At 45.1% G+C, this 22,445-nt stretch overlaps 1 protein-coding gene across 1 annotated transcript in view; it reads left to right on the forward strand.

Annotated features, from left to right (window-relative positions):
- Positions 1–7,552: 7,552 nt before the first annotated feature.
- Positions 7,553–22,445, forward strand: part of ARHGEF5 (Rho guanine nucleotide exchange factor (GEF) 5) — a gene marked incomplete at its 5' end in the record, with an annotated part of 16,372 nt that continues 1,479 nt past the window's right edge. The window contains 11 exons of the mRNA XM_010289264.1: positions 7,553–11,108; positions 12,954–13,035; positions 13,395–13,459; positions 13,773–14,035; positions 14,945–15,105; positions 16,024–16,176; positions 17,565–17,694; positions 18,588–18,662; positions 21,062–21,151; positions 21,474–21,628; positions 22,315–22,445. The exon at positions 22,315–22,445 is cut by the window's right edge and continues 46 nt beyond it. Coding sequence (XP_010287566.1) covers positions 7,553–11,108; positions 12,954–13,035; positions 13,395–13,459; positions 13,773–14,035; positions 14,945–15,105; positions 16,024–16,176; positions 17,565–17,694; positions 18,588–18,662; positions 21,062–21,151; positions 21,474–21,628; positions 22,315–22,445 — 4,861 coding nt within the window. The remainder of the gene's footprint in view (positions 11,109–12,953; positions 13,036–13,394; positions 13,460–13,772; positions 14,036–14,944; positions 15,106–16,023; positions 16,177–17,564; positions 17,695–18,587; positions 18,663–21,061; positions 21,152–21,473; positions 21,629–22,314) is intronic.

Here is a 22,445-nt window from a genome sequence, read left to right on the forward strand (position 1 = left end):
AGTTTTCCATGTGTTTGCATTAGTACCTTCCTATTCAGCACCCACACAATTCCTGTGGCTTTGGGTGTGTGAAGCTATTTTTCCACGCGGAGAGGGAAGGGGTCCTCGCTGGTGCTTTCCCACATTTACATTTCTTATAACATTTTATTTATATCTAATACTTCTTGCTCCCAATAGCAAACATGTCTCATTGTGCTTGTTAGCTTCTTCGATCTAACACCAATTAAATTTCCAAGAAAGAAACGGTTCATTCCCTGAAAAGCTGGGTTAGGGGAGGGTTGTACCAAAACCTGTTTTCCCCACACACATCCCTACATCTCTTTTGAATGCACTTTTTTTTTTCCCCCCCTGTAGCTGCAGTTTTCAGTGCAAAGCTACACCTCTGTTACTATATTGCCATGTATTTTTGATTATGATACAAGTCTCATGGTAACACTTCTTTCACTTTTTTTTATAAATCTCATTATTGGAGTCATAAGGTAATTGAAATGCTCTGGGAAGCTAAGGCTGAAAACATGTATACTGAAAGCACAAAATGAAGACAAATGAGTTCAAGCTTTTTATATTTTTGTTGTTGCTATCTCATGGTATGTTGGCATCAACAATTTTTTATTCTTAGCTCCAGTTGATGGTACTAACTATTGAAACCAGATACAAAGTACAGGTTTCTGCTGTAGGTATAGCTGTAATGGCTGATGAAGGTGTGCTGGTAGAAGTTGTTAGCGTGGTCTGACATACAAGTGCAGTTTTGTTGGTATTTTAGGAATTGCTTTGGTTGTGTAGGATATACTTTACCTATTGATACGAAAGCGGTGTTTTGCCAGTATATGCATGGTTGCTTATATTTTGCTGTATAGCTTATCAGTCATCCTGTATTGCTAAAATGTTCCAACTTTGTATCTTCTGTTCTATAGGGCTCTGACAGCTACTGGTAGTGGCAAGAAGTCTTACAGTTTTCAAAGTGGAACTTGAGCCGGCTGTGAAAGAGGTTATATTACGTGTTTGCCAAGAACATCAGACACGATAACTTCCGAGGACCTTTCTGCAGGGGAGGACAGTTTGTCCCAGTTCAGTTTGCTGAATATTGTTCATCCTTATCTGTCTGTAGCTTAACTGTGCTCGGGACTGGTACAGGTAACGTGACAACAACTGTGCTCAGCAATGGTTCCACTGTGCAGTCTGGGCAAGGCCAAACTTTCAAGTGTGTTTCCAAGCCCTTTGATGTTTTAATGGCATTTGCATCTGTCAAGATGCTTTGGTGCAAATATTAGCATTCTTTAATCTGAGACTCAAAAACAGCAGCGTGGGATTCTGGCTCATGCTTCTGTAGCGTAGTAAGAGACTACGAAATTTCTGCTGTTAACTGGAGAATCTCTCCCATCCAGGTCCTGAATCACTCTCTTTAAAGAGAAACTGAGAACTCCTCTGGTTTATAGCAAACCTGCTGTCTAGGAATGTATATACCATGCTGCTAGCAGCCGAGACTGCACATCATGGCTTACCTCTCGGAAGTCTTTGCCTCCTTTTGTGCCCCAAATGTTTCTGTCAGTCATCTCTCCATCCCCAAAGTTTTTAGAGACCTGCATAAAGCAGCTTGCAGCAATGTTGCACATTGCTTTCACCGTGGGAACTCTTCCTTTGTCTGCCCAGTAGCGTCAATAGTCTTTCTACTAAGCTACAGCAGTAAGAACTACAGACCATCCTTGTTTGTCCCCATACTAGAAGACTGCAGAATATGAAGGCTTATCCAGTGCTTTTATGAATATAAAACTTAATCTCTGCTTAAAATGAACCAGGTTTTTCAATGTACAGGTGGCCCCATTTTGTCTTAAGACTGAATGATTTTTATAGCGTCTCTGGGATGTGCAATGTACAATCCAAGCCATGGTCTACACTTGCTGTTTGGCAAATGTTCGGTCACAACTTCCAAGGTGAAATTTTTTCTACCCAAAATGTTTCTTTGGCTTTTTTTTCTTTTTTAAAGTTAGCGTTAAGTATTGTAATCCACTTAAATGGAAAGAAATGTAGGAAAGATATCCTTTTTTTTTTTTTCTCAGTTAGTGAATCATTAAATAATTAATAGGTTTGTTATATCTTGAGTGTGCCTACCATGAGTGAAAGCTAGTGAGATGCTACTGGGAGTGTTAAAACTTGGGCAAACTGCACTGCTGTGACTGGGAGGTCTCACACTTTTCCCCAAGATCCAGTAGCAGCTCAGATGTAGCTTCCAGGAGATCAGGCACTATTGACAGGTTTGGGTTTCCGTTTTTTTCCTTGCCCAAAACACCTAAGGTGACTCCTCGTTCTCAGAACACTAACAACACATAGACCATTTAGCACAGCAGTAGACTCTGTGTTATTTTGGCACATATCTGTTTAGATTGCTTTTCTTATTCTGTATGTTCTTTACTTCAGCAAGCTCCGTCTGTTCTCCCTACCCTCCAAGCTGTTTCTGCGTAACGTTATTTCCCTCCTTCATTCTTATCTCTAGTGCCCTGTGTAATCTCTTCCTGAGCTCAAGAGTTTTGACCTCCCTCCTTCACGGCTCTCGATGGGCTGTGCAGAGATAGAGCAGCCCAGGGGTGGTGCGTGAAGGTCGGTAACTGTTTCTTTGCAGAGGAGTACGTGCAGTGGGCCTTTCTCACGTGGAGGGGGGCATCCAGCTGAGAAAGCAGGCCTAAGCATGGCATCAGTAGCTGTATCAAAATAAAAACTGGGACTTGGCGGTAGGGCAGGCTTTGTCCTAGAGCAGTTGCACTCCGACCCCTTTCCTGAGTGTCTCACTGAGCTGAAAGCAAGTGTGGCCTCCCGGGAGAGATGGTAACGCTGGGGGCAATTCTCCTGCACGGTGAGCTCTGGATTTTGGGTGGAGAAAAGCAGGCTCTGAGCTAGCCCCCGCTGACCCAACTCCTTTTCAAGCGTACCTGAACTGTGTGACAGAGATGATCAAGCTGAGCTGAAACAGCAGGAAGGGGCTTGGGGCAGCCATGTTGCCCCTCGGGTGGGTGTTTCAGCCTACATGGAGCTCTCCCGTGCCTGAGCTGCAGCATGTAAAGCTGGCTTTGGCATTTCCACACCAAGCTGTGGCCACACCAGCGAGGATATGCCTGAGCCATGGGTTGCTTGGGAAAGCCTTTGTTTTAGTAAGAAAATCAGTGTCCTTGTCCACGCCGCTGACAGGTGGTTGTGAATGGCTTTTTCCTCTCACGGCCAGATGCTGGGTTGGTGAAAAGGAGGAGAGGCGGGGTGATAGCCCCCGCTGCACCCACCGGCAGCCCAGCACCCCGCGGAGTGTCTCTGGCCGCCGGCGCAGCTCCAGTCCTCACAGGGTTTTCTCTGCTCGCAGCAACCCGGGCCTGTGGGCTGCCCTGCTGCCGGCGGCAGGGCCGCAGCACCTGCGGGGAGGCAGAAGGTGGCAGGCTGAAAGATAGGTCTCTCCCCGGTTTTGGAGGGGGAGGATCTCGGGGCTCCACTTAATTCTGTGTTGTCTTGTTTCCTGGCTAGCTGAAAGGCTTGTCTGTGCTTGATAGCACTTGTTATTTCTCCTTTCTTCTTTGTTGGAGGAGGGGGGGGAGGGAAGGTGAGGTACTTTCTATTTAAAACCAGAAGCGTTTGTCATCTCCATCCCGGTGAATTAACCCACGCTGGAAGGAAGTATGACATTCACATTGCCTTTTGTAACCTGGGAAAGCTGTGGATGGATGCGTGCTTCATCGCAGGAATTGCTTTGTCCACTACTGCTTTCACTGCTGTCCCATTTTGCTTAGCTGGCCATCTTCCTCGCCCTTTCCCTCTCAAATTTTGTGCTCCCTGCTGCAGTACGACCAAGCATTGCCCCTTTGTTTTCATGCTGGCATGCGGCCAGCTGCAGCCTCCCATGGTTCCAGCTTGCAGTGAGTTTGTGTACCCCAAGTCACCTACGAGTTAGGCAGTAGCCGCTTCGTGCTGCTGCGTGTACGTGGGCTGAAGTCCTGGATTTTCAGGCCCGCCTGGGAGAAACATACGGCTAGCTTTATCTAAACAGGGGCCATCAGACCATCTGGCTTGAGAAGTACGGAGAGATGGCATGCTCAACATCTGATCCAGACAGGTGTGAAAAGACTAGTAAGCCCCAACAGTGGTAATGGTGAGGTTTCTGGGAGAGTTTGTGTAGCTTGCTAGAAGCTGACAGCTGCCAGATAAGCTCCTGTATGCTTGTCTGTCATGTTATTGGCCTGACTGCAAATGCTAATTGAAAGTTTGGTTTCACTCGCCCAGGTCCTGGGGGTCTCCTGGGCCCTTCTCTGGTGGAGCACCAAGCTGACCTGTAGTGGGAACATAACACAGGCAATCTCTTCCAGTCACTACTGGGCTTTTGTGTGTAGCTCCTCCGTATGTGAAGGCTACAGGTATGGTCAGTCTTGTTTTATTATTTTCTCTCTCATCTCTGTGAAATCCTTATTGCAGAGACATCTGCATCTTTCACTACTGTGAACCAGTCTTCAAGCACGAGCTTAACTGTTTCCCTGACTAGATGCATTAAGTTCTTCCCCACTGTCTCTGCAGAAAGTTTGGCTGTCCCTTCTCCCGCTTCACTTCCCAAAGCGTCTTTCTTGCTTTCCCTGAGGTGTGCAAAACACCTGGCAGTAATACGATGAGACAAATCTCACTTGGCAGCTTCCAGTGTTGATCTGCTGTGCACCTCCCTCTACTCTGTCTCCCACTAGCATCATGGAACTGCTCCAAATGCAGCTTTAAACTTGTCCTTTCACCTGTCCAAATCCCTTGCAACATAGCCAGGGAAGTGGAAACTGGGTCTCTGAGCTTAATATAAGAAGAAATTCACTGTTGTGTACATCTGTTAACAGCATGCTGAGCAAGAGTTCTTCTTCCCCTCAGATTGTGGGCTTCAGTTTGAGGATCTCGCTATTCAGACCTTTATAGGCCATCCTGTCTTGATTAGCAGTAAACCTTTCCTACCCATCAGCTTGTGCCCAAGACCACCCGTCTCCCTAGAGAGTCTCTCTGCTCCCAGGGAGCCTGTTTTTGAAAACTAACTGTATTAGGTGTGATAAGCAGTACTTTTCTAGTCATGTAGCAGGGGAGACTCAAGTTAAGTAGCAGGAAGAGCTAAGAGCAGTGTAGCACAAGAGTGGTCTGATGTGATCGTGTAACCTTTGTTAAAGAAGGGATAGACATACCTGTCAGGGTCAACGTAAGTATAGTTGATCCTGTCTTGGACAAGGTGGCTGCTTATAAGTTTATGACCCTGCTACTTTCTGTGCTCTGCCAAGCTTGCTTGTTTCTGTGCTGGAGCTTCTTCCTGACAGTCCTGTACCTTCATGTGTGCAACAGTTCCAAAAGACGGTTTAGGCAGCACCTAAGTAGCTGGCTATTAACTGACAGCAGTAAGACATGGCAGAAGCCCTGTGGGAACCTTCTGAGTGGGCATATCTCTTTGAAACATACTTTTAGTTGAAATTATAACTATTTACAACTACTCACTACTTGGGGGGGGGAATCCAAACTGCTGAATAATCATGGTTTTGGCCTGGTTCTGTAAGAAAGATTATATTGTTAATATAAACAAAAATTAAAGATTACATGAGAAATATATTCAGGAACAAAGTTAACTGATGAGTTAACTCGATCAGTTAACTAAATTTTTTCCCCTTTTTAAAAAGTTGTAAGATGCTGAAAATCCCCATGATTAAGGTGTATATAACGCTTCAGTTCTAACTCCAGAGCATGGGTGCATTGCTTTCAGAGGTGTTCTGTTTCACTTGACATAAGGGAAAATATAAGCTAACCCAGCTTTCAGGTCAGGCATGCCCTGGCCATGGATTTAACTGGGACAATTAGTCCAGATGTAGTCATGCCCTCATTACTTTTGTTTTCAGTTTGGGCTCAGAAAAAATTACTTGTGACTGTAGAGCCACTCCAGCACCAGGAAATCACCACTAATCTCAGATTTCTACTTCCATGGAGAGGCTTTCCTTTCTCTGTTTGTGAGCCTCCCAAGTTGAAATTGTTACACATGTACACACCCCCAACAATGGTTGACACTCTGCAAAAAATGCTGTTCTTAAAATTGTAAGGAAATTAGGAATGCTAGAGAAAGGAAAAAGTGTATAGATTTGGTTGTCTGTTTTGAGTAAGAAAAATAATTTTTGTCCAAGCTCTGTGAACTCTCCAGAGCCGGGCCTTGGGGCTTTTGTGCTGCTAGACAGCTAGCGGGCTTTTACCTGAAGAAATGTGGAATGGTTTCTCTGACCAAAAGATGCAGGACTATGAATTCATGTCAGGAAAGTTCGATAGCTGTAAGATAGGATGAAGCAGTAGAATGCTGAAGTTTTCTTCAGGGAGAAGTCTGACTGTGGCTGCACGTTGCAGCAGATCCTTCAAGGCCAAATTACAAGCTCTGGTATGACTGCAAGGGTACCCAGTGTATGTGAAGCAGCCGAAAGCAGCAATTTATGAGCTGTTTCTGATAAGCAGGGGATAAGGAATAGAGAAGACAGGCTGGAACATTAGAGAAAGTGTCCCAAAAGCAGAAGAAAAGGGAGGGGAGCCACTAAGGTTTGTCTCTTTCTCATGTCTTATAAGGTAGGGATTGTGGCTCGTGGGATAGGTAGAAGCCAGAAAGATAAAAACAGTGAATCAGATTCTATCATCCTTTTCACAGACATTTCCCAAATATACATTCCCTAGTGCTTTGTCATGTCTGAACTTCAAATGCAGTAATGGATGGGAAATTCCATTATGTCCTTTGGGAAACTGTCCAACAATCCTGAGATGATTTTTTTTTTTTTTAAACTAAAAGGGTAGTCTAAATGATGATACAGTTTCTTTGTAGTCTGTAGATACGTCCACACACACCAGAGGTGCTCCTCCCAACCCACGTGGTTTACAGCCTTCAAATATCTCGTGTCTTGTGTCATGTCCTAGTTATCTGTTAATCAAATTCTTACATTCTTATTTCTTGTTAATCAATTCCTGTGATCAGTTGCAATAAGGCCCTGTATTGTAGATGCATACACAGAGATCTGTAGAGAGCCATTAGCTCTAAAGTACAGACCTTTCCCCGTTGAAATCAGAGATCTCTAAGACTCAGCTAGCCGCTAGAAGAGGTCATGAGTATTTGTCCATCATGCCCCACAAAAATTAGTGGAGATTTTATTTTCTTGTTCTCTGAGTGCTTTCTGGTATCCCCATTTGGGTTTGAGGTAGCTAGCCATGGCCAACACTTTTCATAAGTTGCAGTTGCTGTTACAGAAAGATCAGCATCTCTGCCCTTTGACTAAAGTAACTTTCTGGATTTGCATGTAAAACTGAAAAGACACTAGTAGTTTTATTTTGTTATTACTCTCATACTGCAAGCTTACATTGGGTGTTTGCCTACAGTCAGTCTTGGTATTTGTTTCCCAACTCTTATCACCAAGTACGTATTTTTGGTTTTGTTTTATTTTGTTTTCTCAGCTGCATTAGTACCTGTTTTTAAAAGTCTCTTAAGCCAATTAGATCCACCATATCATTCTGTAGTAGTAACAGAAAATGCATTTTTCTTTAACAGGATGTGTCACTGATGGAGTCTGAAGAAACCGCTGAGGGAGGTACTGCTCCCCCAGAAGCCAGCAGTGCCATTGGGGAAGCCTGGGATTCTGCATCAGTCGAAAGAGAACATCATGCCCCTCACACATCAGCCAAAATGAGCACCAGCCTGCCTGACTCTGCAAAGGGAGCAGAGCTCAGCACTCCCAAAGACTGCCTTTCTGCTCCAGTGGAAGCAGCAGAGATGCTGGGCAGACCCTCTAACCCTGTGCAAAAAGTGTCAGCAAGACTGGAACAAGAGCAAGGTGATGCAGAGCCTCAAAAGGGACTCTCAGAATGGGAAGGAGAAATGCTTTTAGAAGAGGGTGGACTGCATTGTTCTCTGAAGCTTAAGCAAGTAGAGCTGGTTGACCGGGAAAGCAACCAGGACTATTCTTCTCTCAGCACAGTCCAGGATGGGCCAGCCACTGGCAACGCCATCCTTCAGGCTGTGGACCTCAGCACTGAGTTTCCTCAGTGCCAGGCAGAACTGGCTTTCCATGGCTCAGACCCTCAAGCCCAGCATCCAAAATCTCCTTTGACTGATGCCATTTCCTCTCAGAGAGAGACACCTAAGTGCTTCTTGGTGTGTAAAACCATTTCAGAGGGACATTATAAGGCTGAGCCATTTCTGAATAAGGTCTCCATGGATTCTTTGCAGGAGGTTGATGCTGGTGCAGAGCAGAAGGAAAGCAGCAAAATGGCACTAGCAACTGATGAGCAGCTTACCTCAGAGGAAGCAGTGGGGGACATGGCTTACACATCTGAAGATGCTAAGGAAAGCATAAGAGCACTCCAACATTTGGAAGAGAATAGAGGGTCTTCCTCTTCCCATCAGTTGTCTTCCACCTTAATAGATGACAGCCAAATAAGTTCACTACAAGCAGAAGGAAACATCTCAGCTGGTAAAACAAGGACTAGCAGTATGGCCAAAGACCAGGGGACAGTAACAGTTCATAAAGAAAACTCACCCACTTCCAAATGCCTTCATCTTGAAGATGATCACAGAAAAACAGAAGGCAGACCTGCCTCTCCAGCCGAGAGTGCCTCCCAAGTAAAGGATACTGCTAAAAATATTGATGAAGCGAATACTTCACAGCATAAGAAACCAGTACAAGAGGAGGCAGTGTCTGAACTTCAGCAAAAAGTGCAGAATCTGCCAGAAAGAAAATCATTGGAGCCCAAAGATCAGAAAAACAAGGAACAAAAAGAGCAGGAACATCAACTGCAGAGGGAAGAGCTCAAACTGGAGACTCTATCATCAGCTTTCGGGTCAGAGAGATCTTCTGTTCCCAGGCATAATGTGGATTTCTGTGGTTTGGAGAATGTTTTTTTGGCTGAGCAAACAGGATCAGCATTTCCTCCTGGGGAACATGTCTCTGAGGGTCAGCATCCTGGTGAGGATGTACTGCTGAAAGCTCATGTCACAGAAGCAGGTTCTGGATGTCGGACACCCACTGTCAGCCCTCTGTCCTCAAATAACCTGAACTCAGTGGATGAAACTCCAGTGGTGCCTCCACACACATGCCGTATCTCTGACCAGGCAGAAGACCTCGAAGACTCTGGCCGCTTTTCCATTGGTGGTCAGGATATTGGAGAAGTTGACTGGGATGACAGGACAAGACTGGGCAGGGAGGACGAGCATAGTGATGGGCATGGAAAGGCTGTCCAGAAGTTTGATAAAAGAGGTGCACCACTCTGTGGAGGGGTGGCAGTACCTTCTAGAGCAGAGAACCTGGAGACTTTTGTTCCAGCACACCCTTCCTCTGGTACCAAGAACTTGGAGCCACCTGATCCCATAAATCCTTATCCTGTTACAGAAAATTTGGGAAAAACTGATCTTCAGGACTTCATTCCAGCTTTACCCTCAGAGCTCGCCTCTGTGGCTTCAATGTCTGGACCACAGCAAGAGGGTGGTAGTGGAACAGCCTCTTTGACCGATGAGGACTGTCCTGGCACCAACCTGAATGAACTGCTAGATTCTGTGGAGAAGCCGGCCAACCAAGCCGCTTCTGTACAAGTGCGGGACCCAACATCAGGGGAAACTGCTATTGTAAGTACTGATTCTGGGGAAGCCAACCCTTCCCACGAACTTCTTACTTCTGAGGAAGGATTTCATGAAGACCTTAGTGGCCCATCTTCTTTCTCTGTAATGTACATGAGCCATCTTCCTCTTGACGGGAGCCTTCCTGAGGATAGGAGGACTGTGGCTATCATTGCAGGGCCTCTGGAACCACCCCAAACACCAGGCAGGACTTCCACTCCCCTGAACCACCCAGAGGCAATTCAGCAACCTACCCCAGAAAAAAGTGCCATTATCCAAGGAGGAGAAACGGCAGTAAATGTGAAGCATGAAGCACAACAGATGCCTTTACTTGATCAGTCTGACTGCAGCTTAAACCAAAAAGAACCTGGATCCAGAATCTCCAGTGTCCTGAGCACCCTAATTTGGCCTTCTGAAGAAGATATGGTCCTTGCTGTGAACCAGCAAGAACAACCTCTGTCCCCTGTGTCCCACTCAAGCCTACCTCTGGTGTCTGAGCCTGATGCCAAACAGCTTCCTCATCTTCCTCCCCATGTCCAAAGACCCAGTCAAGCTCAGGTCCCCGTGCTTAATGCAAATCACCTTGCTCAACCTCCAACCCTTGAAAGTTACCAGCCGCTGGCTCCTCTACCCTACCCCAGGCCACATCTCAGCTGTGGTATGGACGATAATAAGTTACTAGCCATTCAGCCTGCTATAAGCCATCCTCTCCGGACTGCTGCCTCTGTGTCTGATTCTAACACTGTGGCCTCTGCTTCTGATGGAGAACATGTAGCAGAGAAAGATGACCTTGTTCCAGTAATTAGAGAGTGGGATCTCTGTGACTCAGGTACCCACGATACAGAGACTTCTGATGACTCAGGGGTCAGTTTATTGGCCAAAAGCTTTTCTGCTGTTGGAAATGAGGCATTGGCTAGCTGCTCTGACACCAGTCCTGAAAAAGCGGATCAACACATGGATCTCCAGTGTGGAAAATCCTCACCTGACCAGCCTTCTTGGCCCTCACTGGAAGGCCTGATAAGATCCACAGACTCCAAGAGCAGAGAGTCTGCACAGCCACTTCCAATGTTAGCATTCACCAATCCAATCCACTTCCTCCAGCTCAGCCCTCCATCACCACCAACCACCAGAATGACCTGCCAAGAAGAGGAGGTCTCAGGGCAGCTGCAATGGGAGCAACAGGCAGGCATCTTTGGTGTGGACACAAAGAACATCCAAGCTCCACTGGCAATCACAGAGAAAACAGAAGATGAGAGGAGGGTCAAGCAAAGGCTGGAAGGAGGAGGAGACCACTTGGTAGCTCAGCCAAAGGAGGAAATGCCTAGACATTCACCCTTAGAAAAATCATCAAGTTGGCCAGACAAAAAACCGATCAGGGTAGTTGCACAGGAGCTTGCAGCCAATCAAGAAAACCCAACTAAACGCCGAGTAAAAAGCAAGGACTGGCACCGGCAGGGCCTGAAGAGGACGTCAGTACCATCAGACATCTTGCAGGGTGAGTAATCTCTTCCATTCCCCCCCAGATTTATTGCATATATCAAAAGTGTAGTAAATTAAATAGGCAACATGATAGAGAGGCATGAGAGCTTGTCATTGCTCTTGTGCTTTTCTGGTAATACTCCTCACTCCAGTCCTGTAGTCCCATTGCTGTCCTGCCCCAAGCTCCCTGCCCCAGCTCTCCCTTAGCTCCTCTCTGCTGCCCTGTAACCTGTGCATCCTGCTTGTTCTCTGAGTAGGGCTGCACTCTTGGGCTCAGTCCCCTCATTTCACAATAAAACCTGCAACAGAGAGCTTATTTCACTTCACAGATCCCTCACCCCTCGACTTCGCATCCCGTTTTTCTTCTTGTCCTTTCTCCATGTTTAATGGTCTGTTGCCCTCGCTCAGTAACATGGGCTATTTTGGCCTACCTGCAGGAATGAGTTTTCCTGGTGGGGCGCAGTTCAGAGCTTCTGCTCTTCATCTCTGCTGCCATCACATGGCCGTTGCATTTTGCTGCACTTGGAGCAGCAAGTATCCTTACTTTCCTTCCAGGCAGTAAGGAAAACGCATGCACACCCTCTCAGTAGCCCGTATATGTTATGGCATGTTTTAGTTCTTTGTTTATTTTCTACGTCCCTTTTATTTTGCAGCTGACACCTTTAGGTCCAATTTGACCTTCTGAAAGAGATGATCTTCTTGAGAACGTAGGATTTGAGATTACAGATAAGAATGCAAATTTGTCAAGTCCAAGGTCCCAAATTACATAGAAGCCAAATCACTGATGTCATTCATGCATTTTCTGTAATGCAGTTCATTCAGACAGTACTTACTGTCAAGATGCGTGTCTGTTCTTTATTGTATCTCGTGTGACCTTTAAACATACTTGCTTCTTCTCCGCTCTTACTTAGTTTATTTTCCAAGCTCCACAACATGCTGGATTTTTGGCACAGAGGAAAAGGAGGGGAGTGTTGAGGGGTGTAAATGGTTTGGCATCACTTGAATCAAGATTTGTTCATGTATTTGACCTGTAAATTCTTGGTTCCAAATTTTAAAATATTCAAGGCAACAGTACTGTCTTTCCCCTGACCCATACTTGCAGCTCAGTCTTTGTGTTCACTTCCTCCTCCTGCTTCCAATGAATTTTATATATCCACCATATACACACACACACACACTCTGTTTATATATACACCCTATTTAATTAGATTAATACACCTCACAAAACAAAAGAAAAATATGCACTTTCTCCATTTTACATAAACAGAAGCTGACTCAAACAGCAGTTTGTGAATGCTCACATAGGATATCAGCATGAAAATTGGGTAACGGCACTTATTCTCAGGCCGCATCCCTTCTAAGACTCTTTGCAGGAGTGACTTTTTTACATGTCCAGCATTTCTGCTCCGGAAGTCACTGAGAGTTTTTGGGACTCGGTGTCTATGAAAGACTTCCAGATATGACTGGTGACTTTGGGTCCACTAATCCTGCAGTGCCTGGCCCAAGTTGTTGAAAGGGGAAAGGCAGCATCAAATACAGCCCACAGGCCATGTCTTCGCTTGGGCAACTGGAGATGGAAGCTTTAGAATTACTGTCATCTTTGAATGTGTTGGCCTTATTCTTGGTATGAAAAGCAAATGTGACTCAGTAACATATGTGAAGTATAAGTAATGTCAAGGATTATTAAAATCAGAAAGTTTCTGACCCAGAAGTAAAAGTCAGCAGGGCACCTGTACTCCAACCCAAGACCACCACACCACTTAGGTGGGGTATAGTTAAGTGGTATTTGTGTATCATTAGGATTGTAGCTCGACTCTGAAGTCTGACTTACGTGCTTACTTTTTAATTGTCTTATATGCAGAAACCCCTTCTGTTCCTTCAGAGGAAGAAGCTCACAAAGCACACAGGGAACTACCAGTCAGTTCAGAAACAGTTATACTGCGGTAAGTCTCTCAAAGGCCCCTTAGAATTTGCCCCCATTCCTGTGTAGTACAGACACCTGATGCTCTCCGTTGTTCCTAGAAGAACCAAAGATGACGATAAGGACTAGAAAACTGTAATAAAATGACTTACGCCTATGTTCCAGTCTATGCCCTCTGGGAGAGGATGCCATTGCAACCCTTTGTCCCTTTAGGACAGTGTTTCCATCAAGCCAAACTTTGTTAAGTAAAGCATGTGGAGCTTGAGCTCGTTGGAAAGAGAGGTCCTTGCTGGCTAGATCTGTTACTAAGATTTGGATAAGTCATGTCTGGCACTGTGCTCTTCATTCACTCTTTGTTTCCAAATCCCTATTCCCTGACAGAGAGAAGAAACCTGCAGATGCAATGGAGAACTTCAAACGCCGGCACTCCAAACTGATCAACTCCTGTAAGTACCTTCTGCCTGAAGTGCTGTGGCAGACCCCTCTTCTCCATCATCTCTCACACTTGCAGTGAGCATGAAGGAGACTGGCTCCTGCCACATGGTAGCAAGGAGGGGGCATTACAGAGTGGTGGTCAGTGGAGGCAGTGAAACCAAAGTCCTGCAGTATGCTCAGGCAGCTGATGAGCTTTGCTTACAGCAGGTGCATGTGGTCTAATGTATTCAGTTACCCTAATCTGAGACAAGAATTTTCTCCAGATTGAAGCAGAGGGTGAGTAGCTGCTGTAGAAAGTATAAGTGTATATGCTTCTCTTCACAGCAAGACTGCTGTATCAGGAGTACAGTGATGTGGTTCTGAACAAGGCCATTCAAAGCCAGAAGAGAGTGGATTCTTTCGCAGAGGATATAGAGTCAAGTTTCCCAAGCTCCCCAAGGCTACGGAGGAAAGTGCTGTCTCCCCAGGACTCATATTTGCAACGTCTGTCAGTCTCGTCTAATGCGTCCCTCTGGCAGGACATCCCCATGATACGGGGCAGCAGAATGCTGCTCAATATGTCCCGTGATGAGCAGAAGCTGCAAGAGGTAATGAACAGATGTAACTAGGTAGATGGGTGGTCTGTAGTCAAGAAAGAGTCCGCAGAAGGGTGATTAAAGTGGAGAGCAAAAATACCTGATGTGGGAATGCAGGTGGTTGAATGCAGAGGTCATATCTACCCATGTAAGCAGTAGGGGATGAGGTACCAGTGCTTGTGAAGTAGTACAATGTTGAAGTTAAGAATTGTAGAGAAAAGGAGCAGTGAAGGACTGGCTCTGGACCACATCAGTAACTTCATGAAAACAGACATGGGGAAATTGTAATGAGAGGAAAACAAGGAATTTTGAGCATGTTCAATGCAAAAGAGAATATTAAAATAGATTTCCAGCATTCTCCTATGCATAAGCTGATGAGAGATGCTAATAAAACCACAGTTCCTGTGGTAGCGTGTGAGTTTCCCAAACTGACCTTTGTGAGCTGCAGCACTGAGAGGAAACAGGAAGACGTATGGGTTCAGCAAAAAGGTTCATCGAGAAACTGAGTAAGGAAGATGAGAGGAACTGAGAAGTGGGTGGGAGGATCCAGAGAAGAGCTGAAAACAACAGCATGGGAAACATGAAGGAGAAAAACGTGGGTGATGTGGATGCTGGAATATTTATGTGAGCATGAGCATGTAAAACAGGGAACCTAGTGAAAGTGGAGTAGAGGGGAATAAAAAGTAAAATGAGAGCAGGTAGCTATTTTTCTTTTAAGTCATACCACAAGTTTGTCTTCTAAAGACAGGCAAACTATATCTAGTGGCATGCTTGCCCTTCATTCTTAAAGCCTCTCTTCTGTAATTACACACTACTTAACGTTCTGGGAGGTTCTCTTGCTTTGCTCCTTTCTCTTCTCCGTAAGATTCCTCAGACTTGCATAGTCTACTGATGCTGTGCTCCCTTCTTTCATCTCTCAAGGCAAAGTTTGAGTTGATAATGTCCGAGGCTTCATACCTGCGCAGTTTAAATGTGGCAGTGGATCACTTCCAACGATCAGCAGAGCTCCAGGCAATGCTCACCAACCAAGAGCGTCAGTGGCTTTTCTCCCGCCTTCATGATGTACGCGATGTCAGTGCCAGGTGAGATAAGGCCCTTTACTCCCGGGTCTAACATGTGCCATGAAGCACAGACACAGCCCATCATTTCCATCAATACCATCTCTCACTCCTGTTCTGCATGTTCACTGACCTTCAAGGTAGATTACCCACACATAGCACTTTGTGACTGCATACCAACGCTGCCCTGAAAGGAACATTAGTCTTTTTAAGTGACAGGAGAATGCAAATCTTGGTGTTAAGTCCCAGGTATTATGGCGCAATTGTGCACAGAGCAGATCAAAATGTTCAAAATGCTACTGTAGCCATGCCCTGTTGGCTTCAACTACAACTAAACTTGACTAACTAGACCTCAGCCCAAAGCAAATGCAGCTGCTGCCAAATACAAGACAAAAGAAGCAGCTGCATAAGCCCTGACAAAAAAAAAAAAAAAAAAAAAAAAAAAGAAAAAAGAGGGGGGAAAAAAAAAAGTATGTTACAGCCATCGCTTGACAGAACCTAATATGAATCAATTGAGCGTAAGTCATAAAATGTAGACATGACCCCACATGCAAGGAATCCTGTATGTTGTAGGATTCTGTTCTGCTTTTTCTCCTGCAAGGCTTGCCTACATATATCTCTAAGCTAGTAAGGTTTGCTGCTACCTTTTCCATTTCTGCTAGTGGGATTATTATGGTGATGTCTTAATTTCAGTTGTTTCCTGACCATGCCTTTAGAAGTACGCCCTCTCAAGATCAGAGGTCTTTCACCTCTGCTTCTTCCTTGCTGATATCTAGGCCTAGATTGTCATTGTACAGGCATTATTCTTTCTCTAGAAGTAAAGAGCTGTCTTGTGCTTATAAGTGAGCTGTCAGGATTTTAGAGGACTGAAGACGTTCCTGCTTTGCTAACTAACACTGATATTTCCCTCTCCTTTTATGGTGTCACAACCATGCACTGCAGTTTCCTCTTTGACTTGGAGGAGAAATTTGAGGAGGACATGTTCACCTTCCACGTGTGCGATGTGGCTCTGAAACATGCCCCTGAGTTCCGCAGGGTGTATCTACCATATGTAACAAACCAGACATATCAGGAGCAAACCTTCCAGCGGTTGCTGTAAGTTTTTTCATTTGTTGCACCCTTCTCCCTTGCCTTACTTCCTTGCTGCACCTCGAATATTCATTCTTTCAAACAATGGGGAATGCAGAAGGTACAGGCTTTTGGCCAGCGCTCACACTACACCCCCAGAAGAACAGGCAGGAACCTTCTTCAGTTCAGTGGCATTTGGGACAGCAGAACAGCTACTGCAGGCTCCTCTCCCATAGCATTGGAAAGGGAAAGACTAATTAATATCTGATTCTGTTGCAGACTATTGTCTCTATCTACTCTCTACTGAAGAGAGCAAAAATGACTGTCCTGGATAGTGGTTTTCAGTCTGTGGTTTTCAGACTACTAAGAACCAGAAAGTGATATTTTCAAGTGAAACTTCCAACCTCAACCATTCTGTGATTCTGTAATTAATAAAAATATGTCTGCCGTCAGTAAGCTTAAACTGGCTACCAGAAGTCTTTAAAAAATGCTGGGGCCAGAAACAACACTTGCTCTGGGTGGTGGAGTGGAACATCTCTTGCTCTCCTTTTCTGTACCCAGGGGCAGAACCAAGCATTGTCTGGGCACAGGCCCAGTCCTGAGCAAGGCTTCCTTGCCACATCTGCACTGCTTTCCTTTGTAACAACCCAATTCCAGTGAAGCTACAGTGATCCCAAGAGAAGACATTGTTCCCAACAGGCTATTCAGGCACTGTCTCTAGGTGCTGCTGACTGGGAAAGATCTAGTCTTGCAGTTGATTGATTCCCTTCAGGGAAGGCTCAGTTTCATACAGAAAAGATCTCCAGGATATTGTCTAGGGCAACATCTACTGGGCCTACAACGTTCTTCCCCATCTCTTCAAGGACATGGAATTGGCTATTCTGGTGGCCGGTGCTACTCTCATACCATGGGCCCATTATCTGCTACTGCCCAACATGGAAATCTGCATGGCAGTGGCTGTGTCTAAGAGGGTAAGAGAGACATCAGTGGGGAAGGCAGCTCCTTTCAGAAGTAGCAAGAGAGGGGAACTAGCTGTTTCCAGGCCCTGAATATAGCCCCTGGAGCTGGACCGTTCCGTGTAAGGTGAGAATACAAACCACCAATGTCTCTGTGAAAGATGCCCTACTGATAGGGGGGAATTGAAATGTAGGTGTTACTTCTGGCTTTTATTCCAGAGGGCTGTGGCAGAAAGTGGAAAGATATTATAATAACAGTTGTACTGACCTTCTATAGCTGTTAGAAACACATACTTGCTCTTCCTCAGGTGAGTGACGCAGTTTCTTGAGATATCTTGCCTCAGGGACAAAACCTGACTGTTGGAACTGGAGTACTTCAACACTCACTGAAATCTGATAACTAGGAAGACTTTATTTGCTCTGATGCCTGGATGTCTTCTTTCTTTACCGCTCCCACAGAAATGGAAATGCAGGGTTCCAGCAAGTCCTGGAGAGACTGGAAAGTGACCCAGTATGCCAGCGCCTCTCACTTAAATCCTTCCTCATCCTCCCGTTCCAGCGCATCACTCGACTCAAACTCCTCCTACAGGTAACTGTAGTGATTCTCTGCTTTCCTATAGTTTCCCTCAAGCTGACCCTTCTTCAGCTCTGAAAGTCATATAAATACATGCTAGCTCCAAGCACTGAGTGGAAGGACTGCATACAGCCCTTCATGTTGTATCTGTGATAAGTATGGCTCTGAAGCCACTGTTGCGTATATTGTGAGTATGCCTTTGCGAAAACAAACCCATTTGTCATCATGTAAACGCCTGCTGTGCATTAGACCAGCACCAGGAATTGGATATGATAGCCTCTGTGAGGCAATGCAGTTTGTATACCGGTTAAGACTTTGTTGCAACACTGCTTCAATAAATAATTCATGGCGTCTTCTTGGAACATGTTGATTTACATTTTATTGAACCTTTTTGGCTTCCTGCTAGGAAAATGAAGTAAGGGTTTCTTGGCTGCCCTCTACAAGGCAGCCTGTCTCTACTCTGCCTGCAACATTGACTAATAGGGGACTTCTAGACAGGGAACCAGCCAGTTGCTAATGAATTAATTTTTAGCTCTTTCTGTGAAATTTTTTTTTTTTTAATTATTATTATTTGAGACTTTTTTGAACAGGAGAAAAGGAGTATCAGGCAAAGCACAATTCTGTGTATAAGGCTGTGCTTGGATTAGTGGTTGCTTCCTATGCCATGTAACTTGTACATGATAGTTAACACGATTTAGATTTCCAGGATGCCCTGTTCAATGCTGCTTATTAGTGACACTCTGCATCTCAAATTTCGAGCCTTGTTATTTCCACATCTCATCACCTACCACTGTTTTAGTTTCCCTTGAGGCTGGCATCTTGCTGTCTCCTTGTTTCTTCTACCCCTCCCAGATACATATGTCCAGCTTTCCCTGTTTGCGTTATGAAAAACATCTTCTCTCATGCAGAATATCCTGAAGAGAACTCGACCGGGTTCTGAGGAGGAAGTGCAAGCAACACAGGCGTACGATGCACTTGAAAAGGTAAGGCTGTCAAGCCGTTCTGCAGCTCTGCTGAAAGGAATCTGGGGGTTTTGGTTGATGGTATGCTCAATATGAGTCAACTATGTGCCCTGGTGGCCAAAAGGGCCGACTGCATTCTGGGGTGCCTTAAGCACAGCATAGCTAACCAGTCAAAAGAAGTGATTGTCCCACTATACTTAGCATTGGTGTGGCCTCACCTGGAGTACTGTGTGCAGTTTTGGGCTTCGCAGCATAAGGATATAAAAATATTAGAATGTGTCCAACAGAGGGCAACAAAGATGGTGAAAGGGTATGACTTACGAGGAGTGGCTGAGGATACTAGGTGTGTTCAGCTTAGAGAAGAGGAGACTGAGGGGTGACCTCATTGCTGTCTACAGTTTCCTCATGAGGGGGAGCAGAGAGGGAGGTGCTGATCTCTCTTCTCTGGATTCAAGCTTAAAGCTGCATCAGCAGAAGTTCAGACTGCGTATTAGGAAAAAAGCTCTTCATTGAGAGGATGGTCAAGCGCTGGAACAAGCTCCCCAGGATGGCCCCAAGCCTGACAGTGATCAAGAAGTGTTTGAACAATACTCTTAGATATATGGTTTAACTTCTAGTTTGTCCTGTGTGGAGTCAGGTGGCCAAAAGGGCCGACTGCATTCTGGGGTGCCTTAAGCACAGCATAGCTAACCAGTCAAAAGAAGTGATTGTCCCACTATACTTAGCATTGGTGTGGCCTCACCTGGAGTACTGTGTGCAGTTTTGGGCTTCGCAGCATAAGGATATAAAAATATTAGAATGTGTCCAACAGAGGGCAACAAAGATGGTGAAAGGGTATGACTTACGAGGAGTGGCTGAGGATACTAGGTGTGTTCAGCTTAGAGAAGAGGAGACTGAGGGGTGACCTCATTGCTGTCTACAGTTTCCTCATGAGGGGGAGCAGAGAGGGAGGTGCTGATCTCTCTTCTCTGGATTCAAGCTTAAAGCTGCATCAGCAGAAGTTCAGACTGCGTATTAGGAAAAAAGCTCTTCATTGAGAGGATGGTCAAGCGCTGGAACAAGCTCCCCAGGATGGCCCCAAGCCTGACAGTGATCAAGAAGTGTTTGAACAATACTCTTAGATATATGGTTTAACTTCTAGTTTGTCCTGTGTGGAGTCAAGAGTTGAACTCAGTGGTCCCTGTGGGTCCCTTCCAACTCAAGATCCTTTCTGTGATTCTCCACAGCCATGTTGCATCACAACAGCTCCAGGGCACCTAAGTGGCCCTGTCCTTTTTATTGATCCTCACCAGTAACAAATGAGTGTGTTCATGTGGTTCTCCTGTATGTGCAGTGGTAGCTGTGAGCAGAAAACACTAAAGTAGGAGCCAGCTGGGACGCAACTGAACCTGCACCAATGGTACCGAACTACTTTTTTCAGGACTCTCTCTTTCCAGTCTCCTAACTACCATTCCCTCTTTGTGTTCCTTACTTTTGTCCCTAATTAGTGATCAACTACTATCCCAGCTCCCACGAGAAAATATTGCTTAAAAAAACAACAAAGCAGGGCAGGACACTACTCTGTTACATTGCTTCCTCTATCCTATTTAATACAGAGGGAAGATTTAAAGTCTTCTGGAACAACTTGTTATCTGGAATTTGTACAGCAGCAAGCGTAAGCTAGACTTGTTCTTGGCTAGCTTCTGTTCTGTCTAGTGATTGTTTGATCTTGGACTGTCACTCCCTTTGTTACAGTCCCTCCCCTAATCTCCACCTAAAGACCAGTTCAACATGATACATGCCTCCTTGAAACTCTTAGGACTGCACCTGCCTGCTGCACAGCTCCCAAAACACTGCAGTCTGAGATGGGTGGGCAAGATGTCATACACTGAAATCCTTAGACTCCAGCTGTGTTCAAGCCAGTGTTATCTCTGTGACACTGTTAATGCAGCTGCCCTGTATCACCTCAGGCAGCTACATAGGCAGTTCACAGGCTGAAGTACTTCTGTTTCATTGTGTCCTGTCCTCACAGTCACTAGCAACAAGCTCTGGGTTGTGGAAAAATGGGCTGATGTTTTATCTAATCAGCCTCCTGTGTTTACAATGGAGCATCTAATAAAATCTACTTCCAAATGACCAGCAATTCAACCTCTCTCACCTGAAAGAAGAGAGATGTCTCTAGTATCCTTCTCAGTATCCCTAAGTTTAAAACAATACTTACTACAGAGACTTCATCTAAAGAATACTTTTCTTAAGAAAGAAGGATGATCACTGTAGGTATGGAGAAGCTCAGTATGCTCATCTGGAAAAATACTTTTATTTGCAGGAAGATGCCCAAGGAATTATTGCTTACACTGACTCTTCAGGGGCTCCTGGGAATAATACTGATCCCACCAGGCAGTTCTGATCCCATCTCACTCATCGTCTGTTTTCCTCCGCAGCTCATCAAGGATTGCAATGAAAATGTCCAGCGCATGAAGAGCACTGAAGAGCTGATCTACCTCAGCCAGAAGATTGAATTTGAGTGCAAGGTGAGCTCATCCATTCCCTATCCTTAATGTCTTTTATCTCTTTCCTTACAAGGTCACTTGTGTTTACTTTTGTTATCCTCTCCAGTATACACCGAACTGTTGAACCAGAATATCATACACAGGTCAGCTCTTCATCAGTGCTTCTCTTGCCCAATCGTTGGTGTCAGCCTTCGGCTGAAGGTTCCTACCATGACTTACTCCTGTCCAGCTGGAGAGATGAAAGCACACTTCCTCTAGGGAAAGGCAAAAATGCAAATCCAAAACTCAAGGGTACCTATTTCCTTGTACACACTTGACATGAATGTTCATTTCTGTCTTGCAGATATTCCCACTCATCTCACAGTCCAGGCGACTTGTGAAGTGTGGTGAGTTGACAGCACTGGACTTCAACACCTTGAGTCCAAAATGGAAAGTCACCACCCGTCCCATCTACCTACATCTTTTTAATGACTGTTTGCTCCTGTCTCGGCCGAAGGAGTGAGTGCTTCAACACAATTCTTGCTGCCCCTTCTAAAATACCTGTCTCTTTCTGGGTCTGTGCTTTGGTGAAAGAGTCCTTTCCCTCTGCCTGCCAGCAAGTGGCAGCATTTGTCAAGTCACTCTCCTAACTCTATGTTATGTGAGTATCATGCAAGTATGTGGAATCTGATATTCCCACTCCTAATTACAACATATGATAATACAACAAGATATATTCTGGTCCCTAGTGCAACACTTCTACTCTGCCTCTCCATCTCTATAATGTGAAACACTTTAATAAGAACTGTTTAGTTTTACTTGGTAAATAATTTCTTCCTAGAGGACTGTATGAAGATTAGTGAATGTGCAAATCACTGGTTTGTCAAGAAAGTAAGAGAGTTGTTGGTTGGTGGCTGTGTTGGGATTTTAGGAGAGGATGTGTGGTTTTGTTTTTAAGCTGTAAGCTATCAAAGAAAATTCTGACAGGACAGAGCTTAGTATTTCTATCCTTTTCATTAAGTCCCCTCCCTCTTCTCTGGCCTTCTAAGACTTCTAGCAAGAACAAAGCTTAGGGTGCCTGAAGAAGATGAAGACTCATTAAAAGCTTTTTGCTTTCCTGACATCAGAAAATGACATGGACTCACTTTGTAACCCTCATCACCTTAAAACTCACAACTTGTTTTGTTCCTCCTCTTTACTTGCAGGGGTGGACGTTTTGTTGTGTTTGATCATGCTGCTTTCTCAGATGTGCGTGGGGAGAAGTGCGAGATGAAACTGCATGGAACAAACAAAAATGTTTTCCGTCTCTTTCTACTTCAGAATTACCAGGGAAAGA

The sequence above is a fragment of the Phaethon lepturus genome, unplaced genomic scaffold (genome assembly GCF_000687285.1).
Source record: "Phaethon lepturus isolate BGI_N335 unplaced genomic scaffold, ASM68728v1 scaffold42586, whole genome shotgun sequence".
NCBI lineage: Eukaryota > Metazoa > Chordata > Aves > Phaethontiformes > Phaethontidae > Phaethon > Phaethon lepturus.